The sequence below is a fragment of the Haliotis cracherodii genome, unplaced genomic scaffold (genome assembly GCF_022045235.1).
Source record: "Haliotis cracherodii isolate W230 unplaced genomic scaffold, xgHalCrac1.p SCAF_8, whole genome shotgun sequence".
NCBI lineage: Eukaryota > Metazoa > Mollusca > Gastropoda > Lepetellida > Haliotidae > Haliotis > Haliotis cracherodii.
In genome coordinates, this window is record NW_027266341.1 from 49,948,897 (window position 1) to 49,967,569 (window position 18,673).

At 41.1% G+C, this 18,673-nt stretch overlaps 1 protein-coding gene across 1 annotated transcript in view; it reads left to right on the forward strand.

The window, feature by feature from the left end:
- Window positions 1-16,719, forward strand: part of LOC139450284 (prestin-like) — a 35,839-nt gene extending 19,120 nt beyond the window's left edge. Inside the window, exons 7-17 of the mRNA XM_071231964.1 lie at window positions 877-959; window positions 1,700-1,847; window positions 6,077-6,190; window positions 7,878-7,955; window positions 8,285-8,380; window positions 9,952-10,058; window positions 11,238-11,307; window positions 12,179-12,367; window positions 12,686-12,868; window positions 14,593-14,647; window positions 16,570-16,719. Coding sequence (XP_071088065.1) covers window positions 877-959; window positions 1,700-1,847; window positions 6,077-6,190; window positions 7,878-7,955; window positions 8,285-8,380; window positions 9,952-10,058; window positions 11,238-11,307; window positions 12,179-12,367; window positions 12,686-12,868; window positions 14,593-14,647; window positions 16,570-16,697 — 1,251 coding nt within the window. The 3' untranslated portion in view covers window positions 16,698-16,719. The remainder of the gene's footprint in view (window positions 1-876; window positions 960-1,699; window positions 1,848-6,076; window positions 6,191-7,877; window positions 7,956-8,284; window positions 8,381-9,951; window positions 10,059-11,237; window positions 11,308-12,178; window positions 12,368-12,685; window positions 12,869-14,592; window positions 14,648-16,569) is intronic.
- Window positions 16,720-18,673: the final 1,954 nt, after the last annotated feature.

Below are 18,673 nucleotides of genomic sequence, written 5' to 3' on the forward strand. Positions count from 1 at the left end.
CCGGTTTCCACCCTTGCCGAACTACCCTGCAATTTGGTAGCTTGATCGCAGTGCCACCAGTGGCTATTCTTATGAGTTATGTCCCTTCTATGTCCCTCCTATTGACCAATCAGATTCCACCTCTCATATCGCTTGCATTTGCTTCAAACAAAATGGCGGTGCCCAGTCAAGAATATCTGTCAACGACCAGTTGACTGTACACTTTGCAAGTCCTGCAGTTGATCAAGATCTGCACGTTGAATTCCATGTTGAGTATGAACCGGATGTCTAGTTCGTTGCACGATTTTGATTGGACCTAATGCATAGACTTAGTCCAGCAAACTTGTAACTCCATAATACCAGCCTAGTTTGGCAAGGGTGGGAACTGGACTTTTATAGTCAGTTAACTGTGGGTAACTGTGCTGGGATTCAGGTTAGAATTGGTCCCTGGTACATGTATAACAGGGCTCAACTTAAGGAACTTGATTTAACCTGCACCAGGTGCATGTTGACATATGAAGCTTGTTGCATTTGACTAAACCAGATTGCACCCTGGTCCCAAAAATGTATCAAAGTTGAAACACAGATGCATAAACTAGTCCAAATAAAATCTCAGATCTCTGATAACACATAACACAGTGATTAGTGATATAGTATGGAAAATAAAGCTTAGAGGTGTTGAGTGTGTTGAAAGATTGTAGGGTTATTTGGGCACAAATTTAAATTTGTCTGGACATGCACTTGATGCATGTAGACATAAATATTAGTTAAATGATGATTTAATAAATCACTGGATTGTCTGACTCCATTATTTACAGGTCGCTTCCATATAGTTGGAATATTGCTGACAGGCGTTAAGCCACAAGCATACAACTTATTGAGTAACCTTGCTTTCAGGTGATCCTAGGAACAGTTGCCTCGTATTTCCTGGATCTGCAGGACACTTACAATGTTCCTGTGGTGGGGACAATACCAGGGGGGTGAGTGTTGCACAGTCACAGTAGATGAACTCTGATAGTTAGGCACAGGTCACCAATCAGGTGAAGTTGAGCAACATTGGGTCCTTTGATGAATTGTGTCAGCTCCTGAGAGTTTCTAGGGCTTCGGTCCTGCCCCTAACTGAAGCACATGTAAGACATGTGGTGTCTCCTTAGGCAAGTAACTTTGTTCGAAATGTACCTCTGTTCACCCAGCAGTGAATGGGTACCCGGTAGAATAAGATAGCATTATTGTTGCTATCAGGCATTTCCTGTCACATCCCAGGGATTCTCCAGTGTGAAATAATGTGTCATTGATGCGCAGTAATCATACTTTAGTTTGTATATAGACATGATAGGTGTTCGTAACAGTAATCATGATTTGGGTGTATTCCATGGCCTTGTGGGCAGAAGTAACACTTTCACTTATCTATGTGTTTATGAACCTTTTGATTATCCAGTTACAGGGAACATAATTTTCACATTGAAACACCAGACTTATTCCTCTTTTTGGTGACCTTCACCTTGTGCATGCCTGAACTGACCTGTTTTGTGGTGACAGGCCTTCACCTCAAACTGCCTTCTATTTGTGTGAGCTTCAGCCCAAAACCTGTTTCGTTTCCTAGTAACATTCAGACCGAAACCTCGTTTGGTTTTTAATGACCTTCACCCAGAAACTGTTTAGCGACCTTCACCCTGACATCTGTGAATTTTAAAGTAACTTGAACATGAATCTATTTCAGGGTGCCTGTTCCACGAGTACCCAACATATTACTTGCGAAGGATTACTTCTTTGAAGCCCTGATCATCATCATTGTAGCCTATGCACAAACTATATCCATGGCCAAAACACTAGGCATGAAGAACAACTACAAGGTGGATTCAAATCAGGTGAGTTAGGACCACACATCTGTTATGTCGTGGCTGATGGATGTTGTGCACATGACACTCTGATATGATGATCTCTGTGAAGATCTGACAACACTTCCGTAGAAAATCTCATCGGGTGAAGGATGGGAGGGTTCTTGAGCCAATCGGATGTCAGCTTTCTAAAACTGTTTGGCTTCATTTCTCTACTGCCTTCTTTCGGAAATTTCCATCTCAGCAAAGATAGCCTCCATAGTTCACGCTTTTGTTGTAGATGCTATCCTGCTCAGAAATGGCAGGATGAATTGAATGTCCACAACAATTTTATAGCAGGGCTTTATAGCAGGGCTTTATCTAGGATTCAACTCTGTGCTCATGGCAGGCAAATTGTGAAAATATTGTAATATTGTTCAAAATTTGATTTTTTTAAATGTTCTTATTTTTGTAAATTCTGAGGAATTTGTAATTTGTAATTGGGAATTTACTGACCATGCTGACATTTGCTTCCGACTTGGGGCTGAATATCAGCCACTGAGCAGGTCTAGATAAATCATTGTATAAAGTTTTTATTCGTAACACCTCCATTAACTTCGTTCTTGAGAAAGAGAAATCAGATATGCTTGTCTGAATGCTCTGCTCACTCATACCGAGACTTTGGAAGCCTGGATGCTGATTGGTTGATTAGAATGTTCACCTGATTGACCGATGGAAGTGTCCTAAGATTTTCATGAAGAGAGATTTTGTATCAGAATAAAAGAAATGATTTTATTGAGATTGTGCACAACATATTTTTTAACGTCTGATGTTGTGGCATCTATTATGGTCTGGTTCAAGGCATGGGAACCTTTTTAAAGTGAGATGGGTATGCAAAAATTTCCTTTTGAAAGAATATTGGAGTGAAGATCTTTTTGTTGCCATGGTTACATGATTAGCTTTGTATAAGTTGTAAAACATTTCAGTTATTTGGTTGACTGTGGTTCATGCATGCTTATTTGGGGAGCTTCTGTGGTTCTCTCTGTGAATAGTGTGATATTCTGACATGATTAAAATCTTTTGAGAAGTAAAAATGGTAGAAAGGCCAGACCAAGTTAATTAGATCACAATCAGAATTTATTACTGCTTTGTGCCAGTTGTACACACACATCTTTGGGTTCATCTTTTGGGAGTGAAAATGTGCTATCCTTTCACTTCAAGTGAAGTCTTTGCTTGAACATGCAGCAGAGAAAAAAATCTGGAAATGTGAAGGTTTTGGATTTGATGGTCAGGCTAGCTGACTTGGTTGATGCAGGTCATCATATCCAAATTGTTTAGATTGATGCTCATGATGTCATTCACTGGATTGTCTAGTCCAGACTCGATAATTGACAGACAGCAACTGTATAGCTGGAATATTTATGAGTACAGTGTTAAACAACAAACAGCAAACCACAAGTGACAATTATGCCTCCAACATAATGTTTTTCTTTATCACATTTATTTGGAAAATGGCTAACATGGCTAAAATGATGCAGGCAGATCTTTTAGACAAGTAATTAACTTGGCCAGGCCTAAACATGACCTAAATGTTGATATGAATTATTTTTTCCTTGTACTGTGTTATTCTGTGCATGTTTAGAGCTGTCTTGGTTTTGTATTCACTATTTGTGTTTTATTTCAGTATGTTTCAGTTTGATTGCATGTATCTGGTATGCATGTGTTGAGTTCCAGTTATCCTGTAACAAATAACTGTTTAGTTAGTAATGCTGTTCGAATTAACCATTGATGATTGTTTGAAGTGATTGGACATGAATTCTTTGAATAATGATCTTCGAAATATGTTTGTTTTTTGTATATTTGGAAACACACTGTCACATATTTTATGTTATTCCTATTCATGCTCACTCATCAGGCTCAAAATACTGTCATTAATTGCATGTTTATGAAAAACAGGGATAAATGATTATTTTTAATTCGCAAAACTTTATGTATGAATTACCCTTGTGGGTGGTTTGGTAGCTCAGTGGTGATAGTGGTGGCTTGGTGTCCTGGGTTCTATTCCCCACCCTGTATGCACATGGAGCTTCTAGCACTGTTATTATATATATAGTTATACCAAGATTCCGTCCGTCTGTCTGAAAAGTTTGTCCTCGCGATTTCTCTTAAACCATTCAGTGGATTCATCTCAAACTTAGTACATATAATCTGTGTCATATGGAGGGGTGCAGTCAAAAGAAAAAAAATTGTTTTTATTAATTTTCCATTTTTTAATGAATTTTTCAAACCCTAACCCTATCCATTATTTATTTGGAAACTACTGACACACTAGGCGGGTTGGGGGTATTAGTGAGCCACGCTCACTTTTGCCCTTGTTATATATATTTTTTAAAGTTTCGGTAAAAAATGGATAAATTAATATTGAACAGTAAGGTACAGTGTTACAGTCTCCTGTGGTTGTGTGACATTGTGAGTGGGTCATCCAGCATGGTTTGGGGGCTTTACATTAATGAGAATATAGAGCTAGAAGTGGAAAGATCCTTCTCAAACCCTGTTGTGTGATGCTTTGATGATATAGCTTGTTGGGAGAGGTAGTGTATATAGTTATAAACATGATATAGAGAACAGATAATTTTGTTATAAATGGCGTTATTACATTGTTATGATCTATGGACAATGTGTGTGAGGCGGCACAAAAGGACTAAATATTGTTTCAAAACTGCAGCTTTGTATAAAAGATTCCTAAACAAATATTTATTTGAATCATCGGACTGTTATCAACATGATCAATGACCTTTTAGTGAAAGTTTCCCTGACTATCAAGATATACAATGATATAGGGCTAGAGTCGGTATGTTATCTGAGATGTTACCATTTTGAGATGGTATGCAACAAGCAGGGCTGGCTATCGATATAGAGCATAGAGATTGATTATCGCTAACTAAATAATGATCAATTATAAAAAAAATATTGAAGACGTAACTTTGAGCAAATATGCAAGAAAGTCACACAAAAAAATCAAAATATTTCCCGCCACTGGTGTGCAGTGACACATTTATGCGTAGATTACTTTGTGGACATTTGAGATATACCAGTACATAAACAGTTGCTATCCATCATCGTCAGTTGACGCGATTGACAATAACAAGTCTGATTGGGTAAAGTTGAACTTTATTTCATAACAATAGTTTATGTAAGTTATTATAGATGAGACAATTTCATATCGATAATCGTAAATATTTCTTCCCATCCACGATAACTACGATTATCAATCTTTTTAGCCAGCCTTGAGTCATCTTCCCGAAGCAAGGGAGTTAACTGACTTTAAAAGTCCAGTTTCCACCCTTGCCGAACAAGGCTGGAATTACTGGGCTCGATCGTAGCGCCACCAGTGGCTGTTACGAGTTAAGTCCCTTCTATGCCTCACCTCTGGACCAATCAAATTCCACCTCTCGTATCACTTGCATTTGTTTCAAACAAAATGGCCACGCCCAGTCAAGACAATCTGATCGATAATCAAGATCAATATTGTGATAAAACGGGTCTTACATCGCGAAGTGCATCAATTGATTAAAAACTTGAAAAGATTTGGAAAATATCTGATGACGTGGTGGCGGAGCACATGCTGTGCAAATCCTGCAATCGACCGAAATCTGCATGTCAGTTTACGAACCGGATTTCGATTTCAGTGAGCGATTTTGATTGGACTATGCATAGACTCGTTAGTCCAGCCAAAATCTAACTCCATAATACCAGCCTAGTTTGGCAAGGGTGGAAACTGAACTTTTATAGTCAGTTAACTCTCTTGCCTCGGGAAGATGGCCCTGAGGCTATTTGAAGGCTATTTTAGCATTGTGACATTTGATCTAGACTCAAAAGGAAGCAGGTGGTAACCATGGTAACTGGGTCCAGGGTACGTAAATATATACTCACCGCCAACAGAAATGTGAACCATGGGAACATATAGAGAGATATGTACGTTAAGAAGAGATGTTTCAAATGTGTACCACTAAATGACAAAACTAACAATCTGTCAAGTGTTACCACAGTGTCTATATTCTTATCAAGATATGCTGCACGTGATTGGTTTGCACAACATAACAGTATGTTCGTTTGTGCATCGATACAATCTGATATCTCTTGAAAATGAGTATTCATTAAATATTAACCATCATGTATGGTATTCATGTTTCTTTTGTCAGTGAGTATAGAAAGGAGATATTACCCTGGATAACCGAGGATGGTGCAACATTCTGCTAATTCATGAAATGATCTTTCAGGAGATGTTTGCAACAGGAACTGCAAGCGTGGTTTGTGCATTATTTTCTGGCTACATCACTGCAGCGTCTGTATCTCGCAGCCTGGTGCAGGACGGTGCGGGTGGACGCACTCAGGTGAGATAACGAGTTAAGTCGATATGACTTGTCACATGATGATGTTACAGGAGATGTTTGCCTCAGGTACAGCAGGGGTGGTAGCGGCCATATTTTCTGGCTACATGGTGTCAGCTTCCATATCTCTTAGTCTGGTTCAGGATGGAGCTGGGGGAAGAACGCAGGTAACATGGCGATACGTGTGAGAACCCCTGGCTTTAACAAACACATCCTTTATAAGTACAACCATACTTGCACTGATTCCCGAAAAATAGCATCAATCAACAATAACCCTTTGCACAACTGCACATGAATGGAGGTTTTGCCAATCTAATTAAAATCAGATCTTTTAATGCAATACAAACCACTCTGTGTGAGGATCTGACATCTTCACTGGAGATTGTGTCAGGTGAATATTCTAATCATTATTCTATGTTGATTCATCTAAAATCAGCCCAGAATATCTTATTCCTGTATCTCAAAAACGAACATAAACATACAGTTCCAGATGTAATTAATAAAGCTTCTGCCATTATATTGTTGGATATTCTGTCATGTTCCTGAGTGCCATGGCATCTACTCCTAAAATGATGTACCATTGAAGGAATATTTGTGTTCTGTGTGGCTTTTGCCCAAATCAAAATTTTCGAATTGAGATGGTAAAGAATAGAGCTGAATCATTTTAAAAAGCTGACATTTGATTGGCTCACAAACCCACTCATCCTTAAGTTTAAACTTTTCAGTCCAAGTTTATACAAAGACTGGCTAGAAGCCCCTGGCTGTGTCATACAAAGACGTTAAAAGATGGTACTTGTTGTTACCCTGCCTGGCACTCAGCATAAGGGAATAAAACTTGGACTGGTTGGCTCAAAGTCAGTTATGTGTCTGAATGTGGTATTCATGTTAAACTGCGGCATGGTATCTCAGTGGGCCATCACCATAAAACAGGCATTAGGTCTGGACTTGTACAAGGAGCCATACATTTACATCCAAGTGCAATAGTTCTGAACATGTATGTAACCAAATAAACATTTGTGTACAATCTACCTGTGAAAGGGCCTCCCTATATAAATGTATGATGAGTAAAATACTGGAATACAGTATTTAACTACTGTTGGACAACCAGTGGGTGCACAATACACGCATACAATGAGCTTCCATTTTATTTGACAACGTGAAGACGTCATCGTGTACACATAACACCAGAAGTAGCATATCAACGAATATACTGAAGTACGCAAGTCAGTCCTGTTATTACACAATCTGGCTATAAAAGTGTTCATTGTGTATCTAAACATGTGTTTGTAATCCATTATATTACCAAGATTTCAATTAATTTTGTTAACATTAATTTTCACGATCATTAGATTTAAGTCCAACTTTAGTGGGCACAATGATGTAGGCCAGTGATTAAAGCGTTGGACCACTCACTGAAACTAAAATTCAGTTCCTTACATAGCTAAAATTTGTGAAGCAAAGTGTATTGCTGGATAGGTTGTGTATTAGAAGTGGCTTTAAACCACACCGTCATGATATGGCTGAAATATTGCCGATGTGATGTAAAGCATAAACACACTCACTCACTTTAAACCACACTAACTTTCTGGTGTAAAGTATTTTGCTCGGTTGATCTTGTGGTTAGGTTGATGTTGCTCTCGCTCGTGTTTGAAGATGTTTGAATTGACTGAAGTTGTTGCCATGGTTTCAGGTAACCTCCCTCGTAGCGTGTTGTGTGGTGTTGTTGGTGATCATGGTGTTGGGGCCGCACCTACACGCACTCCCCCTGGTGAGTACTCACAGCAGCCCTGGTTGTTACTGGCTTGAAAAATAGAAAAGGCCTTGAATATTTCTAGCAATCTGCATTTCATGTAAATAACTTAAAAACAATAAACACTCCTGAAAAAATTGATAAGGATTTTTTACTATCTTTTTTTATAGTCAGTAACTAGAGTTATCCCCCCTTCGAAAGGGCCCATATGTAACTGGCATTAATTTCAATAGGAGCCTTTAATTACTTTACTTTTACTGAAATTAACTATGCATCATTACTGCTGTGGGGAGGGGGAGGGGGGCGAAATACAAGTTAGCTGTGCTACAGCAAGTTGTCTGTTTCAGTGTGTGCTGTCCTCCATCATCATAGTCAATCTACGAGGGATGTTCATGAAGCTCTTCCAGCTCAGGGATCTGTGGAGGAAATCTCACTATGACTGTGTGAGTTGAGTGATGTGGCTGTGTCAGTAGAACTGTGTGTCAGATGGGTGATGTGGCTGTGTCAGTCTGACTGTGTGTCACATGGGTGATATGGCTGTGTCAGTAGAACTGTGTGCCAGATGGGTGACGTGGCTGTGTCAGTAGAACTGTATGTCAGATGGGTGATGTGGCTGTGTCAGTAGAACTGTGTGTCAGATGGGTGATATGGCTGTGTCAGTCTGACTGTGTGTCAGATGGGTGATGTGGCTGTGTCAGTAGAACTGTATGTCAGATGGGTGATGTGGCTGTGTCAGTAGAACTGTGTGTCAGATGAGTGATGTGGCTGTGTCAGTAGAACTGTCTGACAGATGGGTGATGTGGCTGTGTCAGTAGAACTGTGTGTCAGATGGGTGATATGGCTGTGTCAGTAGAACTGTGTGTCAGATGGGTGATGTGGCTGTGTCAGTAGAACTGTGTGCCAGATGGGTGATGTGGCTGTGTCAGTAGAACTGTATGTCAGATGGGTGATGTGGCTGTGTCAGTAGAACTGTGTGAGTTGAGTGATGTGGCTGTGTCAGTAGAACTGTATGTCAGATAGGTGATGTGGCTGTGTCAGTAGAACTGTGTGTCAGATGGGTGATGTGGCTGTGTCAGTAGAACTGTGTGTCAGATGGGTCATGTGGCTGTGTCAGTAGAACTGTGTGTCAGATGGGTGATGTGGCTGTGTCAGTAGAACTGTGTGTCAGATCGGTGATGTGGCTGTGTCAGTAGAACTGTGTGAGATGGGTGATGTGGCTGTGTCAGTAGAACTGTGTGCCAGATGGGTGACGTGGCTGTGTCAGTAGAACTGTATGTCAGATGGGTGATGTGGCTGTGTCAGTAGAACTGTGTGAGTTGAGTGATGTGGCTGTGTCAGTAGAACTGTGTGTCAGATGGGTGATGTGGCTGTGTCAGTAGAACTGTGTGTCAGATGGGTGATGTGGCTGTGTCAGTAGAACTGTGTGTCAGATGGGTGATGTGGCTGTGTCAGTAGAACTGTGTGTCAGATCGGTGATGTGGCTGTGTCAGTAGAATTGTGTGTCAGATGGGTGATGTGGCTGTGTCAGTCTGACTGTGTGTCAGATGGGTGATGTGGCTGTGTCAGTAGAACTGTGTGCCAGATGGGTGATGTGGCTGTGTCAGTAGAACTGTGTGTCAGATGGGTGATGTGGCTGTGTCAGTAGAACTGTGTGTCAGATGTGTGATGTGGCTATGTCAGTAGAACTGTGTGTCAGATGGGTGATGTGGCTGTGTTGGTAGAACTGTGTGTCAGATGGGTGATATGGCTGTGTTGGTCTGACTGTAAGATGGGTGACAATCTGTGTTTCATGCTGTGAGGGTGGTGGCATATCCTCATGGTGCATCGATTATTTACACACCGCCGTCATATAGCTGGAATATTGCTGAGTGCGGCGTTAAACAACAAACCAACCAACCAACCAAATTGCATGGATCTATGCTCATGATATCAATCACTGGATTATCTGGTCCAGACTCGATTGTTTACAGTTAAACAACAAACAAAACCAACTGTAAGTTGTGGTCTGCTTCAGATTGTGTGGGTGTTCACCTTCTGTGCCTCTGTGATCCTCGATGCCGACAAAGGCCTGATGATCGGATTCCTTGTGTGCACCTTGATGGTGGTGGTCAGAACCCAGAGGTATGTCATCCTGTGAAGGGTTCAGAGTAGGGCTGGGACAAGTCCAAATTTACAACCCGGGTACCCGACCCCCTATTCCCCGACCCTACCCGGGTACCCTCTACAAGTCTCAAGAGATAGGTACAAAATGTCTGATTTGGAACATTTGGCAAAATGTATTTATATACACCTAAAACGATCTGGTCATGCATACACTGAAGTTGACTGAAGCTTTATCTTTGTTCAAACCTATAAATTTGAGAAGGAATGGGTGCATAGTCAGAAAGAAATGCAAACGTTAGCGACCATGGAGTTCCAGATATATTTTGTCATTAAACAATAAATTACATGACTATCCACAGGTACCTGTAGTCCTGTGGGTCCCCGGGTTCTACTCAATACCCACCCGACCTGAGTACCCGAGAAACCCATCCCAGCCCTACTTAATAGGAAATACAGTTGTCATTAGTTAAGCTTTTAATCATTACATTGTTCTTATTTTGTAATTGCATTTAGTGCATTATTGTAAAACTAAGCATCAACACCTGTTCTTCTATATTGTTCCTGTTGTCAGGGATTTACAAATTACCTCTGCAAAGCTGTGACATTAGATATGACTATGAATTTGGCAAGTTTTAGTTTCAATTTTGCTGCGACCGCCTCCGTGGTCTAGTGGTAGCGCGTCCGCCAGGATAGCGGAAGGTCTGGGGTTCGATCCCCGGCCGCGTCTTACCAAAAGATGTTAAAAGATGGTACTTGTTGTTACCTTGTCTGGCGCTCAGCATTAAAGGGCTAAAACAAGGACTGGTCAGCTCGGAGTCAGTATACTGTGTCTGAGTGGGGTATTCATGTTAAACTGCAGCATGGTATCTCAGTGAGCTAGTGCTATAAAATCGGCATTAGTACAAGCACACACATGCATGCACGCACGCACACACACACACACACACACACACACACGTCACTTTATAAGTGCAATAATCTTAGGTGCGACGTCAAACCCAATTTCACCTCACCTCACCTCACCTCACCTCACCTCACCTCACCTCACCTCACCTCAATTTTGCTGCATACTTTGGGCCAAATATTGGTCTCTAAACAAGCCCAAATAAAGGTCTGTAGAGATGAGAAACATACTAATTTCTCAATACATTGTTGCGTCAGTTGGACTAGGATGTAATTTTGCTTGTGTGATGTCAGGTCAACATCTGTTGCTGTGGGCACCGTCGGTTCCAGTGAGGAATACCGTTCTCTTGGACAGTACAGAGACGTGAGTGTCATTTGTTTCTGGCTTACATAGAAAGATATTCATCAGTAGTCTACATGTTCTAAGATGTAGGAATGTTTTTGAGATGACAAGAACAGAACTAAAACTAAACTTTATCAGGACAACATGTACATTAGGCCATGTCATTCCCTGACTGCCACTTCATGTTTTGTCTCCAAGAACCTACAGACAAAGAAAATGACTGTGTGTTTCATTGTTTATTTACGTGATGAAAGTATTGTAATATGGTCAAGAATGACAGCAGTCAGCAATCAGCAGGAGCCTTTAACAAAGTCATGTCGGGTGACCTTGATTTTTCTGCTCCTGTTGCTGATCAGCGCTTGCCATTCCAGAAATGTTGGGAGTGGACTTGTCACATTGGGAAGCATCAGTCAACCGTTCATGTAAATGTTGGCCTTGAGAAAAAAAAAACACCTTTAATCAGATAAATATAACAATGCAATGCCTCCTGCCCTCACCTTTTTGTAGAATTGCATAAAAATGTGATTATTAATTTACACAGCTCAAACTTCACATTACTGGGAGACAGTCTGAACCCATGATAAATCTTGCTGTCATAGTTCACATGTCAGTGTGATGTGCTGTCATGTTCAGAGTTGCATCCCTTAGTTCTTCCAGGATCCTATGATTCTGGGTGCAAATCAAATTGGGTGTCCGAGTGATTCATACAGACTCACACTCTGACTCACTCTCTCAAAGTGCAGTATTTGTAGGATGGTGTTTTAATGTGTACCTGCCACAGGTCAAAGAGATGGCCGGTGTCCGAGTGATTCATACAGACCATACTCTGACTCACCTTCTCACTCAAAGTGCAGTATTTGTAGGATGCTGTTTTTGTGTCTTCCTGCCACAGGTCAAAGAGATGGCTGGTGTCCGAGTGATCCGTATGGACTCGCCGCTGTATTTCGCCAATGCAGACATTTTCAAGAAGAAGGTGTACAAGTTGTCAGGAGTGAATCCCCTGAAGCTGCGCAAGAAGACGAAGGAGATGGTGGTGGATAAGGAGGAGGAGACCAATCATGTGGGCAACAACTGCAGGGAGGTATGGCCAGATGTTAGTCCCTGATGTTAGAGGCATGGGTTGTTCTGTTTTAAAGGTGCCGTGCATTGCACCTGTGTTTGTCCAAAAAGGAAGTGATGTCGTTAAGTGCATATAACTTCTAGGAACACTTGGTTTTGAATCCTTGATAAATAACAGTACTAGTCTATATATTCTGAGACTAAGATTACTGAAAATAATGCCAACATACATATTTAGTTATTGCAAAAGCTTTTAGCACAGACTGAAAATAGTTTCTCTCTCAGTTAATGAATGACAGATCCGTAACCATGGTAACTGTCAAAATATACTGTTCCTCAGCGCCCTACAAGCGGAGAGGGGGACGCTGCTACGTATGCCGCCAATACTGGTGATGGCGCTCCAGACACTGCCATCTACCTGTTGCCAGGCAACAAAGACTTAAAGTCCACACTACACCATATTGTCATTGACATGACTGGGGTGACATTTGTAGATATCATGGGGGTTACAGCTATACAACAGGTAAGAGTCTTTGTTGCAGGATTCATGGAAGTACTTGTGAAATTTTGAACCCCAAAATAGGTTCTTTTTTCGATATTTTGGAAGTGTTTTGATTTGAAATATGAGAATTGCGCTGAAGGTCTGAATAGCTTTAGATAACATTACAAATCTTTCAAGCTTTGGTGACATGTGAAGATCCAGCGTAGAATAGGTCCATAGCAACCCATGCTTCCTGTAAAAATCGACTATACTTGTCTTAAGAGGCAACTAATGGGATCGGGTGGTCACTGACTTGGTTGATGCATGACATTGTATCCCAATTGCGTGGATCGATGCTCATGATGTCACTCATTGGATTGTCTGGTCGAGACTCAGTTATTACATACCTGGAACACTGCTGATTGTGGCGTTAAACAACAAACGAACAAACATCAAGCGTATTTATTACATGAGGAAGCCACCAATTTACCCCAACAAAATAGAAGTGGTTTTAAGTGTATTCTGTGCACTAGTTCATACTTGTAGCTGTTGGTGACATTGAAGGGGATTATTTGGTCACAATGGCCACTGGGGTGCACGGGTGGCCCAGTCGTCTAAGGCGCCGGGATTCGCTGTGCAGAGTTGCGTCCCTTGGGCACGCCAGAAACCTATGATTGTGGGTTCGAATCCCAGTTCGCCCCGATTATGTTTCTAGGTTTGTCAGCACCATGCCCGTGCTCATGGCTTTCACGGATGTGGTAAAAATCTGAGACCTGCATCGCTTCGGGCTTTCCTCCCACAAAAAGCTGACAACCCGCGATATAACTGGAATACTGTTAAAAGCGGCATTAAACCCAACTCTCTCACTCACTCACAATGGCCACTGAGTATGGAACCACTTTAGTGGATGCCCAGCTCTGTTTTACTTTGCTGAGTCTCACCATGCAGTGATGGTGCAGATTCCTGCTCCCACTGATGCCCACATTGTAGCCCAAGTTGTAATGTTGGTTTGTCTGGCTCAACACCTGGAGTCAGTTCCCAACATACACATGTTGATGTGCGAACTCCATTCTTTGTCCTTGGATTGAGTAATGCTGTAAGCAGCCTGAAAACCAACTGCTTCACTGTTAACTACACCCTGTGAAGATCCGGGTTAGAATTGGTCCTCAGCAACCCATGCTTGTCGTAAGAGGCAACAAACAGGATCAGGTGGTCAGACATGCTTATTTGGTTGGTGCATATCATTTTATCCCGAGGGGGCACTGGTGGCCCAGTCGTCTAAGGCGCTGCATTTCGCTGTGCAGAGTTGCGTCCCTTGGGCATGCCAGAAACCTATGATAGTGGGTTCGAATCCTGGTTCGCCCTGATTATGTTTCTAGGTTTGTCAGCACCATGGCCGTGCTCATGGGTTTCACCAAAGTGTCAAACGTCTAAGACCTGCATTACTTTTGGCTTTCCTCCCACATTAAGTTGACACGCCGTGATATAACTGGAATACTGTTAAGAGCGGCGTTAAACCCAACTCACTCACTCACTCACTCACTCACTCACTCACTCATCTGATTGCATAGATTGATGCTCATAATGTCATTCACTGTATTGTCTGGTCCAGATTGGATTATTTAGACCATCATAAAATAGCTGAATTATTGGTGATTGCGATTTTAAAACAACAAGCAAACAAACACTTCACAAATGTGTCTGCTTGTGGTCCTGTTGACATTCGTTCACTTTCTAAGATTGCATGTTGCTTTATCTTGTTCCAGATTATAACAGAGTTTAACTCTATACATGTTGAAGTTCTTCTAGCAGAAGTGAGAGGTAAGGATTTCAGGAATTGTTTTTGGTCTCTGTTGAAGTTAATAAATATGCTAGTCATATATCATGTGTATTAGCCCTAGCGAAACCACATAGTATTCCATAGTATTCCTATGTCAGGGCAGTTTACCCTGAAGATCCTTGCATGTACCTGTCAGTTTACCCTGAAGATCCTTGTATGTACCTGTCAGTTTACCCTGAAGATCCTTGTATGTACCTGTCAGTTTACCCTGAAGATCCCAGCATGTACCTGTCAGATTACCTTAAAGATCCCAGCATGTACCTGTCAGTTTACCCTGAAGATCCCAGTATGTACCTGTCAGTTTACCCTGAAGATCCGAGTATGTACTTGTCAGTTTACCCTGAAGATCCGAGTATGTACTTGTCAGTTTTCCCTGAAGATCTGAGTATGTACCTGTCAGTTTACCCTGAAGATCAGAGTTTGTACCTGTCAGTTTACCCTGAAGATTCGAGTATGTACCTGTCAGTTACCCTGAAGATCCGAGTGTGTACCTGTCAGCTACCCTAAAGATCCGAGTATGTATCTATCAGTTTACCCTGAAGATCCTAGTATGTACCTGTCAGTTTACCCTGAAGATCCCAGTATGTCCCTGTCAGTTTACCCTGAAGATCCGAGTATGTACCTGTCAGTTTACCCTGAAGATCCGAGTATGTATCTATCAGTTTACCCTGAAGATCCTAGTATGTACCTGTCAGTTTACCCTGAAGATCCCAGTATCTACCTGTCAGTTTACCCTGAAGATCCGAGTATGTACCTGTCAGTTAACCCTGAAGATCCCAGTATGTCCCTGTCAGTTTACCCTGAAGATCCCAGTATGTCCCTGTCAGTTTACCCTGAAGATCCCAGTATGTCCCTGTCAGTTTACCCTGAAGATCCTAGTATGTCCTTGTCAGTTTACCCTGAAGATCCCAGTATGTATCTGTCAGTTTACCCTAAAGATCCAAGTATGTCCTTGCCAGTTTACCCTGAAGATCCTAGTATGTCCTTGTCAGTTTACCCTGAAGATCCCAGTATGTACCTGTCAGTTTACCCTTAAGATCCTAGTATGTACCTGTCAGTTTACCCTTAAGATCCTTGTATGTACCTGTCAGTTTACCCTGAAGATCCCAGTATGTACCTGTCAGTTTACCCTGAAGATCCTAGTATGTACTTGTCAGTTTACCCTGAAGATCCTTGTATGTACCTCTCAGTTTACCCTGAAGATCCCAGTATGTACCTGTCAGTTTACCCTGAAGATCCCAGTATGTACCTGTCAGTTTACCCTGAAGATCCAAGTATGTACCTCTCAGTTTACTCGAAGAATTAATTATGTACCTGTCAGTTTACCCTGAAGATCCAAGTATGTCCTTGTCAGTTTACCCTGAAGATCCTAGTATGTCCTTGTCAGTTTACCCTGAAGATCCCAGTATGTACCTGTCAGTTTACCCTGAAGATCCCAGTATGTACCTGTCAGTTTACATAATACCAGATACTGTAGCCGTGGTAATTCAAATCTATATACAGTGATTCTTAACAGATTTAACTAGTGAAGTAATGTTACAACATTAGGATATTTTATTCTCCTCTTACAGACTCTCAGGCAATGTATTTTAAAAATGTAGTGCATTTTTTTTATACAAGAATACTGGAATACAAGTTGGACTTGGAATATTTAAGGATATTTTATAAATTAAAAAAAAAATTGAAATAAAAATTAAACATGCGGCGAACTTGATGATGATGCGGGGGGTGCTTGAGAACCAAGACTCTTTTTTTTTAGCCTCAGATAAATTTGTTGCAGCAGGATCCTGAGAGGGACGCACGAAATCCCATGTACCCCTCGAGATCCTGCTTCAGCTTAGATTGTTCTTGGTACAACAAGCCTTTTGTGCTGTGTTGTTTATTTCATTGTCTCTGTTTCTAGAGGCAAATCTAGGGCTGCTGGAATCTACGGGCTTCATGAAGAAGTTCGGAGATCTACTGTACCTCACCTGTGACGATGCCGTGCATCAGGCCGTGACCTCACCAGGACCAGCCCGGGACATCGTGTGACACATGAGGATTCACCCGGATAAATGAGGACTCACCGGGATACATGAGGATTCACCCGGATACAAGAGGACTCACCGGGATACATGAGGACTCACCGGGATACATGAGGATTCACCCGGATACATGAGGACTCACCCGGATACATGAGGACTCACCGGGATACATGAGGACTCACCGGGGTACATGAGGATTCACCAGGGTACATCCATCAGCCAGTCAGGGTGTTGTTGTTTGTCGTTACTATGGTTACAGTGGTTTATAGTTACCATGGTTACTGCAAAGGTTTACAGAGTTCTTATTTTGGGATCAAACGGACATACAAATAGTACAAGATGTATGCAATGTATACAGTATTTTTAGACAATTCTAACTGGTTCTTTGTTTTATATGATGGGGCATATGCATTGTTTTAGTTTCCAGGTTTTCAGCCCGGGACGTAGTGAGTTACCTCCACCGGATTGGGAGTACTGTTAGATTTGTTCACAGCAATGTGTTCACAATTACCAACCAAATAAGATATTTATGTTTTATTTTGTTCTACTTCTATTTGTTGTGTTTGTTGTGTTTAGCATTATTGACTGATGTGTTTTATCTGAGGGTGTGTGAATTCCATATCGGATGACTCAAGTATATTTTAACATTGTACATGTTGTATTGATAGTCAGTATGGACCAGATCAATTCTTTTTCTTGACTTTCAGACAAGCTTACTGTAAAGCAATATTTATAATTAAATATAAATATAAAATATATGATATAATAATATGTAATAATATGTAATAATATAATATAAAAAGTAATTTGTTTGCATTCGGGTTTTTTTTTTCAATTTTTGCTAAAAATATCATTTTCCTATCAAGAGTTGCATTGAGGAAATAAACTGACATACAACTTTTTATTCTTATTTTGATTGTTAACCCTGCATTTTGGCAGATTGACAAAGATAATCGTGGAACCAAGAATTTAATTGCTCTGGCTTTGTCATTATATCAATACAGTAGATCATTTGTTCTCTGTGGGAGAACGTTCTACAATTACCAATGCCACATATGCCATGGATCAAGGATTATTCCAGTCTTAGCTTTCTACTTCTTAAGGTAGCTGTACATGTCATTGTCACTTCATGTGATATGGTCATATTTGCTTCCACTTTGCTAAAACCTTGTCCTCTGTTTTTTAGTTAGTATTTATGTTCTGACGACATATAAATACAGTTGTAAATTAATATGCAGCAGAGTAATATTTGGTTGTAATATGATGTACATATCTACGCCAATCATTGAGGGTTATTATCATGAGGCCAAAAAATAAATATATGTGTGTTTCAGCTTTCCGCACCCTCATCTGTACCGGTAGTCCCTGATCTGTAGCAGCTGTCATCAGCATCCTGGGGTTGTCCAATTTTTATGCCACCTGAGTAACTTGGTCAACTTCACTCTTGATACATCTGTCATTGTCGTGACTGAAGTTAGGTATTTACTGACATACTGCATTGCTTTTTCTCAAGGGAAAACAAAACAGGAATAAAATCTGACAAGAAGCCAACCTACCTACCCTTTTTTTGGATGGGCTGAAATACATGCTTGTGTTTTGGCCTGATGTCTGGTCTGTCTACATACTGCTCAGACCTTAACTAGTCCGTGAGGAAACAGGAAGCGTAGCAGTTGTATGGCACTGAATTGGGTTGGTGATCAAGTTTGATCTTTGATATCACCTGAAGCAATATCCATGTTCATTGTAAGTGGGTTGGACTGTGCTGTAATTTGATTTGCCACTGTAAAAAAAAGAGTACCTATCTGCTAAGAATTCTTTTTTTGTCTCTATCCCAAATTTGAAAAAAACTGAGTCATTTGGCTTAAGGAAAGGTCTTTAAGTCCTTGTTTGCATAGTTTCTACCAGTTCAGGGATGGCCCTGTGGTCTAGTGGTAAAGCGTCCGCCCGTAGAGGAAAGGTTCTGGGTTCAATCCCCGGCCGGTT